The sequence below is a fragment of the Odontesthes bonariensis genome, chromosome 10, assembly GCF_027942865.1.
Source record: "Odontesthes bonariensis isolate fOdoBon6 chromosome 10, fOdoBon6.hap1, whole genome shotgun sequence".
Lineage (NCBI taxonomy): Eukaryota > Metazoa > Chordata > Actinopteri > Atheriniformes > Atherinopsidae > Odontesthes > Odontesthes bonariensis.
This window is the reverse complement of record NC_134515.1, coordinates 6547271-6566525: the sequence shown is the minus strand read 5'-3', so window position 1 is coordinate 6566525 and position 19255 is coordinate 6547271. Positions and strand designations below refer to the sequence as shown.

The 19255-nt window shown below is 38.0% G+C and overlaps 1 protein-coding gene across 7 annotated transcripts in view; it reads right to left on the bottom strand.

Moving 5' to 3' along the window:
- Positions 1 to 6984: 6984 nt before the first annotated feature.
- Positions 6985 to 19255, bottom strand: part of kcnq2a (potassium voltage-gated channel, KQT-like subfamily, member 2a) — a 29417-nt gene continuing 17146 nt past the window's right edge. Inside the window, exons 11-18 of one of the 7 annotated variants that reach the window (XM_075476072.1) lie at positions 18867 to 18920; positions 17831 to 18036; positions 16695 to 16742; positions 16405 to 16422; positions 15478 to 15583; positions 14621 to 14752; positions 11367 to 11460; positions 6985 to 11225 (exon numbers count right to left, since the gene is read on the bottom strand). In XM_075476072.1, coding sequence (XP_075332187.1) covers positions 10374 to 11225; positions 11367 to 11460; positions 14621 to 14752; positions 15478 to 15583; positions 16405 to 16422; positions 16695 to 16742; positions 17831 to 18036; positions 18867 to 18920 — 1510 coding nt within the window. In that variant the 3' untranslated portion in view covers positions 6985 to 10373. Of the gene's footprint in view, positions 11226 to 11366; positions 11461 to 14620; positions 14753 to 15477; positions 15584 to 16404; positions 16423 to 16694; positions 16743 to 17830; positions 18037 to 18200; positions 18921 to 19255 lie in introns of those variants that run through there. The other 6 variants (XM_075476073.1, XM_075476074.1, XM_075476076.1 and 3 more) reach the window with 6 other exon arrangements.

Here is a 19255-nt window from a genome sequence, read left to right as displayed (position 1 = left end):
GTCAGCCGAAAGCTCGGTAGCAATGTGTGAACCATGCAGGTCTGTGTGAGTGTTTGTTTTTGTGTGGCAGCTCAGCCTCAGACTCGACTCACCAGGAGCTCCAGTTCTTTTTGTTACTTTCCTTCATTTTCTCACTCAATCTCTGTATGTTTTTAAAGCAGATTCATACACTCATAGTATAAAATCTATTTAATTTGGTGAAACAGATATTTTCCACTCACACAGGCGCATTAACCATTTTATGTGCCACTGTGATGTCTCAAGACTCAAATTTTGTCTGAACACAACTCAACACCAACCTTCATCAACCCATCATCTTTATGCGCAATCATCTGTGAGAGCTGAGCTCTGTACACAGTTATCTGCCTCATACGATGGAATTGTTTAATGGCCTTCAGTTTGCCTATTTTAGTGTCTTCTCATCTTTTCTGTCTAAAGCTTCATGTCATATTCCCTGACCTACTCCCACTTTGAACCTCTTCCATTTACATTTATCTCAATGGCACAGATTTCTTCTTTAAAACTGCTGATTTGTTCTCTGACCTTCAACTCCCCATTTCCACATTTTACAGAGAAATTAGAAACCTCCGCCTCCCAGTAAAAGCCTTTTTTCTCTACAGTCAGACTTTACTGGATTCATTCAAACACTGTCACAAACCACAAATGCTTCTAAATTACCCACATTCTTTATTCTGAGAGTTTTGCAAACCACAGTAAAATTTCATTAACTCAACACATGCCAATCATTACACTTTCTACCACCCCTTCTTAATCACAAAGTCTGCCCAGGTAGCCACACACACTTCAACTTCTGCCAAAATGTTACTTAGAGCTGGCATATCTCCAGAGCAATTATCAAGTCATCAATGATTTATCAAATTATTTCCCATCGGAAGTGCAGGGAAGAAAAAGATTCTGCATTTGCCTCCAGGTCATCTTACCCCATAATCATACTGCTATGTTCACAACGTGCTGCTTTATTTTTCACTAACGCATTTTCCTTTTTTTTTTGCAGCCCCGTCTCACATCAAAATGTGTAATACCTCATTGGTTGACAATAAAGGGAGTGAATTTGTGACATGCTCGAATGTGGACTGTCTATGGAAGAAGAAGGAAGTCATTCTTAACACCATCAGATCATGTTACCTTGGCAACAAAGAATAATGAAAACATTGGTGCAAAATATAACATGCCTATAACATAGCTATCTTGTGCAAATAATGAACATTCGAAACCATATACATGCATCTACACTGAAACGTGCCAATTAAATCCTTTCCCATTAACATTAGTAGTTTGCTTACCCTCAGTGCTCTGAGCAAACCTGTAAGCCTGGGCTTTAGCAACAGAAAGGGATGGCATCACACTATGTTCTGCAGACTGTGGTGCTCCACGGTTTCTGATAATCATGACACTTCTGAGAAAATTTACTTTAATAGTCTAATTTGATGTTTTTGACTGGACTGGACTGCACATGTCAGCCCACAAAACAGAATTGAGAGTGAGCTGACAGCTGTCCTGCAGATTGGTTAAATCAATAAATGTTTTCTTGCTGTATCCTCAGTGAAAGTTTGCATGTGCATTCCGATGTTATGCTCGCATGAGTGTCTTGCTCAGCCAGAGATGATAAAAACATCTACTACAGAGTCATTTTTATGCAGGACTGAAGTGGTACATTAGCAGTATTTTTGACTATTATAAGAAAGGCCATAGATTTTTGTATTTAGTATATGCTTCTTATCGGTTAAATATAACGTTTGAATCCTCACAAAAATATGAAAATGACAGAAAATGAGAGCACAATAAAAAGGCATAAGGTTTCCACCTGACAGCGATGATGAGCCATGCCATTACCACGGTACTTCCAGGAGAGAGGAAGAAACTTGATATCATGTGAAGTGAGACTAGAGGTGCCATCAGTTACTGTGGCACTATTCAATCTTACACAAAACAACACAGCAGGTTAAGATGAACCCTGCTCTATCAGAGTCTAAGCCATCCTCCAAGCCTGTGTGAGATCAGCAAAGCTACTCACACTGATTACTAATGAAATACTACATCACACTTGTTCTGTGGCTGCTTGTTCGATAACTTCAACGCTATGAGCAACAAAGAAAAGTATTCTTTGTCTTGAGGATATATTATACAAAGACACACAAATTGTTTAGGCTCTTTAAATATTTGTACACCAATGTTCTGCTTTATGAAGCAGGTAAGTTAAAAAGAAAAAGAAAATAACAGATACGTTTTTAAAAAATGGTCTCACTGTCATTCGTAATTGGGGTTTGCTATAATCATTCTGCAAAACAAATTTACCACGAGGTACAAATAAAGTAACATGACCTAAAAAAAACATCTTCTGGTATAAATCAGCCAATAGCTTGTAAAAAAGTCATTTGAAAAAAGTAGATATGTTAGAAAAGAGAAAGATCATTTGATGGAGCGTTTCATTTGCATATCCCTGTCCAATCCCTAATTAACATGGCGGGTTCTAGAAATCTCAGTTTAATTATGATTGGCATCAGATATTATCGTTCTTAAAGTATGAAATGAGAAAGTGTCAACTCTAATTAGCTGTTTTCAATTTTTAGGTTGCAATCAAATGACTACATTGGCTCATTTTATGACGCCTGAAAGTGGTTCCATTTACAAGTCATCATCAAAAAGTAAACTGTGTTAGTAAACGTGACAGCTCTGACGGAACTGTCAGGATTTTTGAAGATGTCAGGAAAATATTTAAGTGTACAAACACTTAGAAAGCTCCCAATACTGCGTCCATTAAGTCTCATTCTTTCCTTCTTTTATGGAAAAATTCCTGTTTAAAATCCTTACCCAAAATTCCACGCATCCCAAAGGTTATTAACTTAGAAGTTATGAAATTTCACAAAAGAATTTCCCTTAAATCTCTTATTAGTAAAATAAAAGACAAACTAGACCCATATCAGGTTGCTTATGAGCAGAGCTGTTGTGCAGAGGGTGATGTTGTCATCTTGGTTCATTGTCTAAACATTTAGCTAAACCCAATACTTTTACAAGAAATCTCTTTAACTTTTCTCCTTTAATCAACTCTTAATACGAGTAGACATTTTGGTACGAAATGTTTCAGCAGGAATTAAATACTTACTTCATTCAGCGCAATGTTTTTTTTTTTTTTAATATAAAGTCAAATATGTAAAGTGGAACAAAACTCACAGCCAGTGTTGAAGCTCCCCAGGGCTGTGAAAGCTCAGCCATACTTTCTACTCTCTACAATGATGATTGCCCTAAAGATTTACCAAGACCATTTTTTTCTAAGTATTCAAATGATACAGTTTTATTGTACATGAAATGCACCGCCTTCGTGTGAATAAAGTAGTTGAGTGATTTCAACACTCTTGAGATTAATAAGAATAAAACTGAAGGATTTGTTTTCAGTTCACCACTGGACTCTCACACAGCCCCTACTTTTATTCTTATTGACATCAAGCAGTTATTCTCATATACTTGGATTTAATGATCGACCACCTGTTGTCCGGAAAAGGTCATATAGAAACTGTCTGCAGGAAAGACAAAATAAAAAAAACTTTTTATTCCTTTTTGGGTGGGTAAAAAGATTCTTCTTGAATTCTTTTATGATGAGTGTCAAACAGTTTTGAACTGCTGCATGGTACAAGTGTTTGTCTTTGAAGTCGAGATTTTCCCAACAAATATAAATCTCCATGAATATCGTAGGTCAACCGCTACAGAGACGTTATGAATCAGCTTATCATAATGATGAGTTAAAAGTGGTCAACAACATTGTTACTGATCCAGTCATGTTATAAATCATGAATTTAGATTGTTACCATCAAAATGAAGAAGTAGAGTTTTCACCATTTAACTGGGGTCATATTAAAACAATCCTTTGTGCACCAGTCAGTTCCCACACTGAATGAGGAGCTTTTGCTAAAATGTGTAAATGCTGAACTGATCCATGAAAGCAAATGAAAAATATTGATTTGTTACCTTTTTGTCCCTCTAAAATTTCAATAACTCCAGTAAAGCCTTGCTTCCCCTGATCTGCAACAAAAAAAGTTTCAATCTTGGGTTGCCAGGGACAAATTAATCACCACTTTAAAGCTCCTATGCTACCACGAAACAACACATTTGAGGTCTTCCTGTGTGTGAACCCACGTTTCATCTCAAGGACCCTTGTTCAACAACATCTAACTAAACTTCAAATTCAAACTCCCACATACAATTTTACTTTGTCACTAAAGTATGGCTGATCTAGCAAAATCTGGCCTTTCTGAGCAATATGACATATACATAAAGCTGGTAAATATCTCAAAGATGAGATTCTACTTCTACTTCTTTATATAACTAATACACGCTGTATATAGAGGATATCTCTCAGATATATATTACAGCTATAGATCAAATATTGTTCTTAACAATTTTCATAAAGATATATTCCTTTGTTTACTGTATGACCTTAGCATTGGAATTGGAATAGAAAGGTCTCAAATGTGTACGCTTTGTGTTTTCAGACTCTAAGGCTGTGTATCGTACATGCTCACACAGACTGACACTTAAAGTATTGTTGCCCCTCTGCAGTTTTCCTTGGCTAAAATAAGCTTTATTGTATCTCCTTAACTTATTGTTTTGGTTTCATAACCAGTTGTTTTCAATGAGAAAACCCTCTGCACTCCACTTTGAGAATTTAGCAGTTGAGGATCTGCATATTTTTCTTGTTGTAAGGGGACCAAAGCAGAGATGAAAGAATACTGGGAGCCTGAATTACACGATGCTGCCTCTAATAGGCATCAGTTTAAAGCTGCCGTTGGCAGGTTTTCAAAATTCCGAGTCTAAAGTCGGAAAATTCGAACTGATACAACTTTCAGGTCCCTCCCCCTGTGTGGACGAGGTTGTGCACGTGAGTTCACACCAGTGTGCGCGCGCACAAGCTGGGGGCAGACTCACGCTCAGCATGGAAGACATGGAAGACATGCAGACACATGAAGACACGTGATTGGTTAAAAACAACCGGGAGCGCTCGATTTTTGCAAGCACGATTACTTTAGAGAGCTACAGAATTCGGGATTTTTCCTAAACAGCCTATTTAATATTCTACTTCCAGAATCCCATGACAGTTCAAGCTAATATGACTAAAAAAAAGTTGCAGACGGCAGCTTTAAAGGTTAAACACATCAGTTTTATCAGTTGATGGTATGTGTTTTCAGTTAATTCCTTTGCTTAAAAGCAGCCTAAATAAACAAAGAGATAAATCAAGTATTTACATTTTTAGGCATGTTTTCCTGTTCTGTTCATATTTATAGAGTGAGATGACAAAGAGATAGAAACAATCATCTTTGATGATTCTTTAAGCAGTGAAAAGCAACTAGTGGATAGAGCCAGACACTATCAGAGGGAATGGAGTCGAAAAAACAGTTCAAAGTGCCAACTAATCCTAAGGGGTGGATGTAGGTTACAGGTGGTTTTTTCCAGCAGTGAACAGGCACTGCTGCTATTTACACTGTGGAGCTAATTAAGATAACAAGAGACAGGTGTATTGGGTGGAGCAGGGTCAGGTGACTGGCAAAGGGCATGAAAGTATCGCAGGTAGAGATCCTTAATAAAGGGCCATAAAAAAAGCAGCTTGAAGAAAATAGAGAAGGCTGAGGAGATGGGACAGGTGTCATTATGGCACAGCATGACATCTGCTGGATAAACTGTTCTAGGACACCAGTAAAAGACAGCAACTAAATATGATTCATAACAACATCTTGTATTATAAAACACCTAAACGTGGCTACACACGGCACTTTAAACTTTCATGTGATATGACACTGTTGTGTTACGTTCAGTCAATAATACAACAACACCTAACGAAAACACTTACACCACTTCCTGGTTGGGTTTAAACATCAATTGATAACATCAATTATTTTTTAGGAAATGATCATAGTTAGCTTCCATTTCTCATGCAGTCGCTCCCATGACCACTATAGGGAAAACGTAATCACAGTTTATATCTGCCTGCGTGGGCATGTTTGAGGAGGACAGTTTATAATATTTTGGATTTAATAATATTATGTTTTAGAAAAATGTAAAACAATTCAACTACAAGGAATCCAAGAATATATTAGTAGTAACCTTGTCTTAAGATGAAGTGGTCTATATTTTTCTCCATTTGTTTCTGTTCCTTGGTTTCGTCATTGTTTGAAGTCCAGTTCATTCAAAAAAAAAAAAAAGCTAACAGAAAATGGAATAGTTACTATTGTGTTCTGTGCATTTTGCTCACAATAAAGACAACTTGGGTAAAACACTCACTGAAATGTAATAAAGGCTGCATGATGGTGAGGTGGTCTGCTTCTCACAGACGGCAGCTGGAATGGACTCCTGCCTTCTTACCAACCCTGAATAGAATGAGGCGGGTATAGATGGATGAAAGAGAATGAAACCTTATAGAACAATACAAATCAAGCTTCAAATGAGCTACAAATAGATTCCAGTCCCAACATCTTCTGCAACACCAAGAGATTCTGACTCATATGCAGATACTGTATTTGTTGATAGAAATTGTGTTAGTGTGTTTCTAACCACATGTAAACCCAGCAAGGCTGAAGGATTTTTAAAATCAGGGAAAGTGGTTTTCATCCAACTATTCTTTACCCTTCTTTGTATCAGTCTATTGTCCTTTATCAGACACAGTCACAAACAGCAATGTTGTGGTCTGCACGAGTATATCAAGCTAATTTGTCAAGTCAGATTACACATCAATGAAACTGTCATATCCTTTCTCAAGCCTGATTAATGGATACCTACACGTGGTTCAAGCAAACTTAATTGATCTTAATTCCCTTCAAGGAATTAAGATCAATTAAGTTGAGTAATTTTCTGAAGATTAATGATAAGCTGCATGTACTCAAGGGTTTAGTCCCTGGTATTATTCCAGCGCAGAAATCCTCCATTTTTTAAATTGTTGACACAGACTTTAATGTTTTTGTCATTCTACAACAACCGTCACACAAACGATGAACCATTTAAGTTACACACTGAATTTCTACACCTACAGAGAACAATGAATTACACATGTGACAAATGTCTTACCTCACTTATAATCTTTTTTCATAAGACATGTGCATCCTTTTAGTGACTGTCTTATTTAAAACTCAATATAATAGCATACTCTCCTGTTTGGTCACAGAATTACAATCCATTGCAGTTACGAAGCAGTAAAATGATACAGATTGCCTCTTGTCATCTTGCAAAGGGTTTGTCTGAAATGCAGCCTGTGTGTAATGACTGTAAATTGTGATATATTGTTGGCCAATATTATTTACACAACTAGTGATCCCTGCCCCCAATGTCATTATGTGTGTCTTTTTACGTGTTTGTGTGAGCACGTTACAGAGAGAGAAAGGAAGGTCATCTGTGTCTGCCCTTGGTGAACACTAATGACATATTGCTGATGTTACCCAACACTGCACATAAAAAAAAAGTGTTTGCATGGAGACCACCGGACCTATACACAAACACAATTGGAGACAAGGACACACAGTCCTCTGAGGTGTAAATGCAGAAATATTTTTTTTGCATATTAGAGCTTCATGTTTTATTTGAGCTCATTTAAGAAAAAAAAAGTATCGGATGTAATTTATCTATACTTCTGAAATACAATCAGTTCACAGATTTTTTCTCATGAAAAAAATGAAAAAAGACAAGGAATTTAATGGCATAAGCACAAAGGAGCTGCATTTTTAAACACATTAGTGTTGTAAGATATCATACCAAAATGCATACAGCCAATATGTTTTGGCTCCTCTTTTGTCATGACTTTCACAGGAGTCAAGTCGGTAATGATTTCATTGATTGTGGGTTCTTCACATCCATCATCAAAGGGTCATTGTCCGATCTCTATCTAATGACACTGTTCAAACACAAATCTCTATTCTTTGAATAAATTACCTGCACAAATGGGCTCCTGCCAACTGAGCAGTGTTATCAAAAGCTGCAACTAAAACCAACACATGGGGAAACATTAAGAAGGAGAACATGTTTCGTAGCCAATATCTGGGTCTCCTCTTGTTGTGCAAGGTTATATTTTCCAAAAAATGTATCAAAATGAATGGTTATGCACACATTTCAATGCAATACAGATCAAACGCTTGTGTCTGCTCCTTGTTTTTCCTTTGGTCGACACTTTGGGTGGTCTGTATATCCCCAGGTGAGCAAATAAGGCTTAGGTCCCGTGTGGCATCCTCTGACATTTATTAATGGGCCGATCAATTCTTATTTGTATCACCCTTTCAACAAAAATCCTGGCTTTGCAACACTTAACTAATTGGCTGACCCAAGGTTGAGCTTGAGTTGTAGAAATGACCCTTTGCTGCTTAACGAATGGCTGTTAAATGGGTTGTTAAATAAAATCTGTCAGGCGATAGCAATAAATAAATCACTTTTTGCGGATACAGACATAAAAGCACTATCTAGCTATCTAGCTATCTTCCTCTGATACACCAAAGTTAAGTTCTTGGCTGCCATCTAGTGACACATGGCCACTATTACACCATTCTACAAACTTTCAAGAGATTTATTTCCAAAAAGTTTTAAAAAAGAAAACAGAGAAGCCAACTACAAAGATTTCTGGGAAGTACAAAGTTTTATTATTGGAGAAGATGAAGGTGCAGTTACACTATGGTGTTAAACTAAGATCTACTGTGCCAAGTAAAACATCTCAGGTCCTTTCAGTTGGTTGTAAAAAACATGCCAGCAATTTAGTCTCTTCTTTTAGGAAAACTATGGCCTGCGTGTCAACCGTTTATCAAATGACATGTCCTTGGTTATCATGTCAATGTTTCAGTGCTAATGTGAAAATGTTGGGGGTAAGTTTTAGTAAGAACTTTTCATGCTTAAAATATTAGTATCGTCAATAGCTAAATGTGTAACCTCTGTTCTCAGGCCACTGAATTTCTTACATAAACCATAAAAATGTCCTTCCACTACCTTTTGAAAAGCTGGGCATGAAATGATTGATTTGTGGACTTATAAAATGAATTTCGGTGAAAATAAGGCAATGTGTGTTAAGGATGGTTCTCGATTGCCTTCTTTGCTTTTTATTGCATTTCCTCATTTAGTGCACAACTGAAATAGCATCGGATATTCTAAATTAACTGTCAACACACTGTAGCTAAACACCATCATGTCAGAGTAACATGTCCACAAGTTCCAGTCAGAATTTACTCAATCCAACTTCAACAATGCATGTTTTGGGATATCGGTACAAAATCTTATAAGCTATTGTCAAATTCAGCCCCTATTATGTCCTTGCATGTGCCGCATTTAACATAGTAAATAAATTGTGTAAATTTTAGCCCAAAAAAGAAGAGCCATTAAAATTAGCAAGCTCAGTCAGCATTTACATGATTGGAATTCAAGCAAAGCCTCCCAGAAACATTAAAACACTGTAGCTTGAAACCAGTCATGCATGAATATTTTCATGTTTCATTTCCCAGTCTGTTTTTACAAGATAAAAAAAAAAAAAAACATTTTTTAACTGACTTTCATGTCCCCATTTGGTTTATAGCCTGCTTAACACAGTCCTAAAATCAACCATTTAACATGCCATGCAAGAGGTTCACTGGTTCATTGAGGGGGAAGTACTTAAATTACTTTCAGGGGAGTTTTTCTGTAGTACTCAATAAACAGGATTAATAAAGAATGTGGAAAGCAAGCATGTTTTGTTTTTTTTTATTCTGCAAAAATCTTACTGATTATGATAGCTATGGGTTGGCCTCATAACACCTCAAGTCATTCAAAGGTATCGAGGTTATCAAGACATAATGCTCTCTAGTGATAAGATTTGAACAATATTGCATCATGAACTCCCACTATATTTTGAAATATTATATTTTGAGGTGGTTAGTGTTTCAGTGTTTAAGTGCTGAAAGGCACTCACCACTCATAACAGAGAGCAAAATGACAATCCAAACCAATGTTAAGTGTTAGTTGAATGCAGTAATACTGTGTATTACACTCCCACAAATTTACCTTTCATAACTAAAACATACAACAAAAAAACCTAAACCTAAATTTAAACAGAAATCCTAGACAGCTATTTTTCTATTCATCTAAGACCTTGAAGTATACAAAGCAACTGTTAGTAAGCACTGATTGTGAAATATTTAATCAAAAACATAGAAAGACCTCTTAGTTTTAATGAGGTTATGTTTTTACAACTTTCAGCAATGAACAAACTCTTCAATTAGTTTAAATTAGTTTTACTCAAAAGTATCTGAAACAACATAATCATTGACATTAAGTCAGTTGGCTACAAGGTCTTATGATACGTCTCACAACGGCACCAATTTCCCTCATCATTAACCTGGCCAGACAGAGCAGTCCTCCCTAACCTACTTCAGTCCTGGCCACCCCCTCTCTCCACATGAGACCTCTCCAGTGAAGGACAGAGGTGAGGGAGCATACAGATCAGAGTCTGTGTCTGATTCTCCCTCAGCTATGAAAGGTCTGACCCTGGCACAGAGTGACGGTCCAGCTCCGGCTTCAGTCCCTGTTCCTCCTCCTGAGCCTGTAAAGAAAGATGGCCCAAAGAAGTCCTCTTTGGCCTGAGAGATGCTGAAGCCACTGAATGAGCGCTCCAGCTCCTCATGGTCAACAGATGGGATGGAGAGTGACGTGTCGCTCTCCACAGCGGTGGCATCCTGCTGACACCTCTGCCTCCTCTGGCGCCTCCTGCTCTGGGAGCCGCTCTCTCTGCAGCTTGCACCCTGACCAGAGGAGGACCGGTCATGAACTGGAGCAGGTGGAGGGGGAAGGCGGAACAGGGTGGGCGAATGGTCGCCGCAGCCACCAACTGGTGAAGGGGTGTTGGCAATGCTGCTGCCCCAGGCAGGCTGGCTGAGAGGATGCTGCAGCTGGTGCTTCCAGGAGGTAGAGGGACGACTGTGGCTGCCAGAGGGAGTACTCGCTGATACTGCCACAGACTGACCAAGTAAAGGATCTTTCCTTTCCAGAGACCCATCTGAGCATGGGATATCGACTGCTGACCATGTCTTCACCTTTTTCTCCTCTTTTATCTCTTCTTTCCCTTCCTTGTCCTCCTTTGTCTCCTCTGGGCTGTGGTAAGGCGGGGCTGGATACGGCTCTTTGGAGTTAAAAAAGGCCTCTGTTTCAGAATGAGGAATGCCCATTCGCTGTACATAGACGTTGACCAGGAAATCAAGTTTCCTGTCCATACAAACCACCTACAGGGAGAGAAAATTACACATTGAAGAAAAACAATGAAGTGCTTTTGATAGGGGAGAAATATTCAATCAGAAATACATAACTCACACATACTCTAACTGATTTTGACCTGGAAGACAACTTGGGTAAAACACTCATACCTGTTTTTCCACTTTGACTAGACGTCCCATCATGCTCAGGTCATCTGCAACCTCTCCTTCAGCTTTCTGACCTTTTCCAACTATCTGGTCAACTCTGGCATTTGAGAAAGATAATTCTTAGATGTAAAAAGAAAAATTATATGTTCTGCCAGAGAACTTAAGAAGTTCAACTTAGAAATTTTAGAATGCCAAAATGTGGATTAGTCTCACAAGGAAAATAAGAAAAGTTGTCAAGCTTCAAATAAATGTGTTTGAATGATGGCCTAACACTTGCACACAAGAAGTTAAACATCTCCTGAAAAGTTCTGATTTTTGGTGAATGGTGTGGATGCATGCATCATGAAATTAAGCACAATAAAGCCTAAATCGAAGGACATTTTATATGGGGCCAAAATGCATCACTTGGCATGCTTTTGTGGTGCTTCATGCTTCATTTCCATTGCATACTTCTGGGGGAGCTCTCCCTCTCTTTCTTCACTATGAGAACAAGCATCTAGCACTTTAAACCCCTGTTGAGTGAGGTCATATGATGTGGCTCATTAACACAGCAACCACAAGATGCCTGTTTTCTTGGCCTTTTTTTGGCAGCATCTGCTAGCATTTGACATATAAGCTAAATTAACAACAACTTCAAAATTCAATCTATTAAACTAATTTCCTGAATATTTTGCTCATTTATGGTTTGTCTTTTTTAATGAGACAGATTAAGTGGCCTGAACTCAAAAGGGGTCCATCAATCATTACGATAAGGACGCTTGTACAGTCGTGAAAAACAGCACACCCTCTTTTAGTTCTTTGTGTCGGGACATGATAAAAAAAATTTGAAAGAGCCATTTGTCCTCACAAGGTCTTAAAATTGAATGAACGCCTCATACGCAAAACAACAGATGACATATTGTGTTTTTTCAATGTTATTTAACAAAAACTAAGCCAAAGTGCATAAGCAGTGGGAGGGGGCGGGGGGGGGGGGGGGGGGGGCAAGTCCATTCCATAGCTTCTGACACCACTGTTAGCAATAGTACATTGAAGCAAAAGTATTTTGTATGATGTTATTTGTTCTTATCTGTCTGTACCAAGAGAGCAAAATTCCTTGTGTGTGTTCACATGCCTGGCAATAAAAGTGATTCTGACTCTGATTCTGATCAGTCTCTCTATCATTGTGGAGGAATTTTGGATAATTCTTCTCAGGGATATTTTAGTATACAGAGGAGTTCATGATCAACTCAAGGACGACAAGGTGCCCAGGTCCTGTGGCTACTAAACAAGCCCAAATCATCACCATTCCACCATCGTGCTTGACTGATGGTATGACATGTTTGTGCTTTTTTTCCTGCCAAAAGTTCCAAACAACCCTTTCCTGTTCAGTCTTTTTCTAATTGTACTATAACTTGAACATTTCATATTTGAACTGAGGCCAGTTAGTCTGATATGTAACTCTTGAGTTTTTTGCTGTCTCTCTATGCATTTTACCAGTCTGGCTTTGGGGTCAACTTGCTGGGATGTCCACTCTTGATGAAATTTGGCAGTCATCTTGAATATTTTCCACTTGTTACTTATCTTTCTCATTGTAGAGGGATGGAGTCCAGATTATTTGAAAATTATCTTAAAACAGTTCCCAGATTCAGGATAAATAACATTTACTTCTCTAAGATAGTTACTGATGTCTTTCCTCCTTGACATTGTGTTATCACACACTTAAAGGTGGGGTAGGGGTTCTTTTTCTGGAGCATTTTTTAAAATATTGCTTGAAATACTCTTCAAACCCCCATTGCAACCAATTAATTAAACGTTTTGACACAAAAATGAAAAGTTTTAGTGACCTCTAGAACGAACAATCTAGGAAAAACACTATCCAATCATACTGAATGGACCATTAACGATGATTGGATTCTGATGCCGTCTATCAAACTGCAATCTGCTCCTCCCTCCCCCTCCCTCCCCCTGTGTGCGTACCCTGCTCCGTGAACGAATTACGCGTCCAGAAGCTTGGCAGGAAGCTAAACTAGAGCCAGCTTGGCTAGCACCTAGCATTATTAAACGTATAGTTAGCATATACTAAATACTAAATACTAAATACGGCAACGATCGATGCTTGTTGTCAGAACAGCGCTCGTGCACCTTCGTGCTCGTGAACAAGCATTGCGTTCATGTACTCTAGAGGCGTGGCTTCGGGGGGAATCTGAAGAAAAGGTTTGGGACTTTTGACCTATGTATTTTCAAAATGCAGCTTCGCTGGACTCAAAATCCAGGATCTCCTACCCTACCTTTAAATGCTCCAGACCAGCAAACTGACAAAACTCCTGCTTTTACCAAAGTGCTCCCACTTCCTAATAATTAGTTAATTACCTGCATTCAATTAGCAACACTTTGCTGCTATTCACGCTTATTATTCCTATGGGAGCAGTAAGGATGTGTCTAAATGAATAATGACTTTGTGTAATATGTCATGAGATGTTGTTCATCTGAGGTTGCACTTACCTACTTTTTAGACCTGGTAAGGACAAGGTGATTTTCTGTTATGTCCTGATACATAAAACATTTGAATTGAAAGTACTATCTTTTTCACATGACTATAACAGCTCCAATATCTGATAACTATGATTTAAGAAGAATAATGCTAAAAAAAAAATGGTCATTCTAAAAGTGCAGTCTATTAACCTAACCTAGGACCTTCAGTAGACTTCTTATGACGAGGTGTTGTTGGGGGAGGGGGCCCCACAATCATATCTATCCTGGCAAGGCACACAGAGACGATATGAGGGCAATGCAAAATGAAGCAACGGGGGAAATCACATCAGCTATGGAGAACACGTTTCAATATATTCCGTACACACAGGACAAACGGTGAGTCTGACTTGCTTCATGGATGAAAAGTGTATTAATTTCACTCTTGGAATATATTTCTTCTAAATGTTAGACCTTCAGGGCATCAAGATGTGAAGAGCTAATTTACGGGAGGGAAAACTAATAGAGAAAACACATCAATGTTACATCAAATGAATTTGTGAAGGGGTGATTTGTACTATGATATTAGACAAAAGCTCAGAAAACTGATTTGAATACAACACATGTAGTTGGACAAATGAAACAGGCAAATAAATGACTCGTGTGTCACAACATGTGTGTATCCTCTATGTTAGTGAATGATTGCTATTGTACTGAAGATAGTTGTTAAGCCATTATTTCAATGTTGTCCTATTTATGATATTGTATTAATTCACATAAGCCATCTCAAATAGTGATAGTGCACTTGCCTGGACTGCAGGTTCTTAATGCGAGACAGCATGTCCAGGTGGCCAGCAGAGTACTGTTCAATCACATCCATGACATCATAAGGTCGCAAGCTCTCTTTGAACTTCCTCTTTAACACCAGGAACCTCATGATGCTGAGTGGGAGGACATTGTGGTTACACAGTGTATGTCACATAGAATAGTAAACGGAATTTCACAGCAGACATTTGGCCCTGAAAGTGAAACATGTGATCCAGCACTTAGAATACCCTGACTCTAAAAACTGAAGCTTTTCACCTTTTCCAACAGTAACGAGTCAAATGTCTTCTCTGGGCCAATTATAACAAGTTGACAAGTAAATACAAAGTAGACTACTTCCTTATAAAGTAGGATTATGAAACAGCAACAGTCTAAAATCATAATCCTAACCAAGGTCAGCCTATTGCCTTTTACTGCATTTTCCAGTTGATTTCATGTTCTTGATCAGCAGACGAAAATAGCATATTTTCCATTATTTAAGCATAATTGTGGACATTATTGCCACAAGTTATAATAACAGTGAAATCACCAAAGCACTTCCTGAAATCTGAGGACAATATCGTTGCAGCAATTCTACAAAACAGAAAATATGTACATGCACAACTACAATCAGCAATTTTGGTTTCAAGCTGAACCAGGGAGTTTGTCTGTAAGCTGTAAGAGTCTGAACATATCTATTGACAATGTTTTATTGCTGATAAGAATGACTACAACATGTTGTCATACCTTAGTGCATAATTAGATGATCACAGAGTAAAGGAAAATCACAAAGGCAAACTGTGAAGGCCTATTTAGTCATCCCAGTCACAAAAATAAATAAAAACTGTAAGCAAAACCTTACCAGATAGCCCTTATAGTAATCTTCAATCCAGCTGGTAATTCTTGGGTGAGGAAATCACAGTGGCAGCTCTTATCATCGCCGATTTCCTCTCCTGGGAGGCTCGCCTCTGAAGAGAAGAGATAAGGACACTTAAAGGATGCATCATTTGCTTCCACGTGATGAGAGTCAACAGCAGATGCGAGGCAGAGCTGTTGCTTTTATCCTTACAGGAGCTAAATTCAGTTATCAAGTTGGTTTCAAGCCAGTTAGCAGTTTGTGAGAGCCGTGAGCGAGCTTTGTGAAACGACAGGGAAAAAAAGACTTGTGTAGTGCAGAATTGAAGGATAGTGCTGATGTGATAAGCTTTACTGAAGCCTTTGATGACAAGTACTCTCTTCCCACCACCAATTCAAGATTAGTTTTGTAACTAGCATGTTTAGGTTAGCCAGAACACTGGGAAGTGGATTTTGAAGTATTTTGCATACAGGTGTCAAGGCCTAATTGCAAAATATAGATGAAAATCTGGTAGGGAAAGTGAGGTCTCCATGCAAGATAAAGCAGGGTTTTGGGGTATTGTGTATTTGGGTCAGTTCTTGATTATCTTGGCACTTGACTTGAACCCACTATGAGCTTATTTTACAAAAATAAATACATAAATAAAAAGAAAAGAATAAAAAAGAATAAAATAAATTTCTGTGGTGTTCAAACAACCCAATAGATCAAATTTAATCAAATCATTCCATGCTTGCTCTCAGCTATACTCATGCGTTAGAAAATCCAGGCACCACAGGGAGGAAAAAAATCACATACGCAAAAAGAGGGGCTCATGTCAAGTGAACATATCTCAATGGATTTCAGCATGCAGATATCTCAGACCGGTTGAAGCCTACTAGTCTTTTTAGAATTTCCCTCAAAGAAGCCAACCAACAAAAGATCCCAATTTCTTACTTATTAAACCTTCAATTGCTGCAAAAAGAGAAACAGGAGAGACATGGTAGATTTGTTATGGAGTCTAGCTGGATGAGTATGGCAGACAAATCAGTTCCAAACATGGAAACGTGTGGAATCAACTGAATAGTTTCAGGTTCATGTTTGAAAGGCCTGGTCTCTTTTCTCATACATTAATGGTAATCAACTGCAGACAAGAAAGCTTTATATCACATGATTAGTTGTACATCTAGACATCAAAGACTATATTACAGTTGAAACTGAAGACATGTCATGAGGACTTGTCTAACCTGTAGAACTCTTCAGTCCAAAGTCTTCGTCCTGCATTTCAATCAGCACTTTAACACGTCATGAGGTAAAAAAGGAAAAACAGCTAATGAGAACTGGTTCAAAGAAATGGTGAAGGATATAAATATATTTGTTGATTGTGATACAGTGGCCTAAATGAGATGTGGATGCATATGAACTGTTTGGCAGTTAATGATGACTGGATATCACAACATCCAAGTAAATGGTCCTCTGTCTTCTCAGCCAAGTACTGAAATATTGACTTGAGTTTGCTGACAAAAAGGCCCCTTTTATCCTTATATTTATGAACATATTCAGGTGAAACTACATAGGAACATTACCTGCATGATGATTGCTTTGCTTTGTTTTCATTAAAATGAGTACATATGCAGAAATTAAGAGTAACACACATCCCACTTCTAAAAACACACAGATGCTGATTTGTTTGGGCTGGCATGGAGTCATGCACAGCTCTGCTGTGTACTTCAGTATGAGCTAAATTAATTACTGTGGAAAGACTCATTGTTAACAAGTGGATAATAGTCCAGTATGATATAAGTTTCTCATTCATTTTGAAAACAGCTTTAAGACACTGATAAGAAATTAGATTGATAGATTGACTGTTTTGTTAAACAGTTTTGTAAATAGCTCAGCTGTTATAGTAGTTCTGCAATTAGCCTATAAAAATAGTAATAGTAATATAATAATAATAATAATAATAATAATAATAATAATAATAATAATAATAATAATAATAATAATAATAATAATATGATAATCTATTGTCAACTCTAATTTGTAATTTGTAAAGGAATTTAATGTCTTGGCTTATTTAACATTTTGGGAATCACATTTGCATTCTTCCCAAAAGAAATCACCCTAAATATGAAGCAGGATCCAGCTGCTGGTTGCCTTAATTTGGCAAAGAGACATAAAGCAGCACAAACCACCTGCTTCCAGATTCTATACTCAGCTTGGCTGATTGTTTCTGGGCTCTGGTTTTATAGTCATCAGACAGACAGTAACTATTTTTTCACAGTATGAAAATAAAAAAAAAATGATTCCACATAAGTCTGAGTTCTGCTCAATTGCCCTTTGATAATCTGATTGGATTGTGTACTGTGCAAGGTTTACTCACCTTCTGAGTTTTGGCGTGAGGCACTGCCCCGGACTCTGAAGGAATGCTTTTGCCCTCGATTCTTCTCAGTGAAGCTCCAGCTCTTGGTGAACTTGCTGGGGCTTGCTTCAGCTCCATCCTCTGCCCCCGGCGAAGGGGCTTTCCCCTTAACCACAGGAGCTTTGGAAGGACTGGGAAACACCTTGTCCTTCAGACTGGCCTTCCGACTACACAGAGCAGGAATGGAAAATCAACCATTGCAACTATGTTATTATTTTCAAGCATTGTTAAATTAAGTAAATGACTATCTACAGCTAAATGTAAGTATCCTTGTTTTTGTGTGATCTTGAGAATAAGTAGAATTCAGCACTGATGTGATGATTGATCTTACCTCGGAAGAAATGCAAAAAGGGCAATGTCCTACAGCAGAAGGAGCCATGTCCACATACGAGCATAGTCGAGCATTCAGTGGTTCAGGCAAGCAGCAGGAAGCTACAAGCAGGCATGCATGGGAAGCAAAGTGGCACTGTGCTTCTCAAAAGGAAGAGCTGTGGTCTCACTCTATGCAAAAAAGTGAACACAAATCATGCAAAACATTCACCCTCATACTGGAGGCTCGCCAGATACTCAGGAATTGTTAGGTACTCAGCAATATGGACCTTGCCTGCCGAACAGAATTTTATAAGGGCTGATTTGGCAAAAAAGGCAGCAAGCAAATCAACTGCATAAAGACATTACTAAACACAAACAATAAATCAACAGTGACAGGATCCTAAACGAATGTGTTATATCTGCATCTTCACTGAGAAACAAGAAAAATGTGTAGGTAGAGTAGCTCTAGTCTTTATTTCTATTATATAACTTCTCTTGTACCCATCATTGACAGAGCTTTATGATACTTTAAATGATGGGCTAGTCAGAACTCAATATCATTTTCCTAACTCTGCAACACCACTCACTTTACTTGTGTTTAAAGAAGAAAAGAAACAGGTAGAAAATAAAGAAAGAAACACACAAACTTGCAGTGCAGTTGTTAGTATCTATGCAGCAACTATACCTAATAGTTCTCGGGCAGCACCCACAAAGTCTGTCTTTGTGTGCATTTTCATTACTGGAGTGGTGGAAAGTAGAGGAGACACAAAAAGATAAAATAGCAGTGGATACAGTCACAGAAAACAGGAGTGTGTGCCAAACTGTGACGGCAGTAACACTTTATTTAAACTGTGATTGATACTGTATTTTATTTGCAGTCTGTTTGTCTGTTTCTCAGTCCGATCATTAATAATTAGATATTTAGATTACAAAAGGCAAAGGCCTTTTGTAATCTTGCAATTTAAAGTACCGAAATGACCAAATTGTTTTATGTATCTTTTATGTAAATTTCTTAATATTTAATGCATGAATATTTAATGGCTTATAAAGAAGTCAGTTCTGATAAAGTGTTAC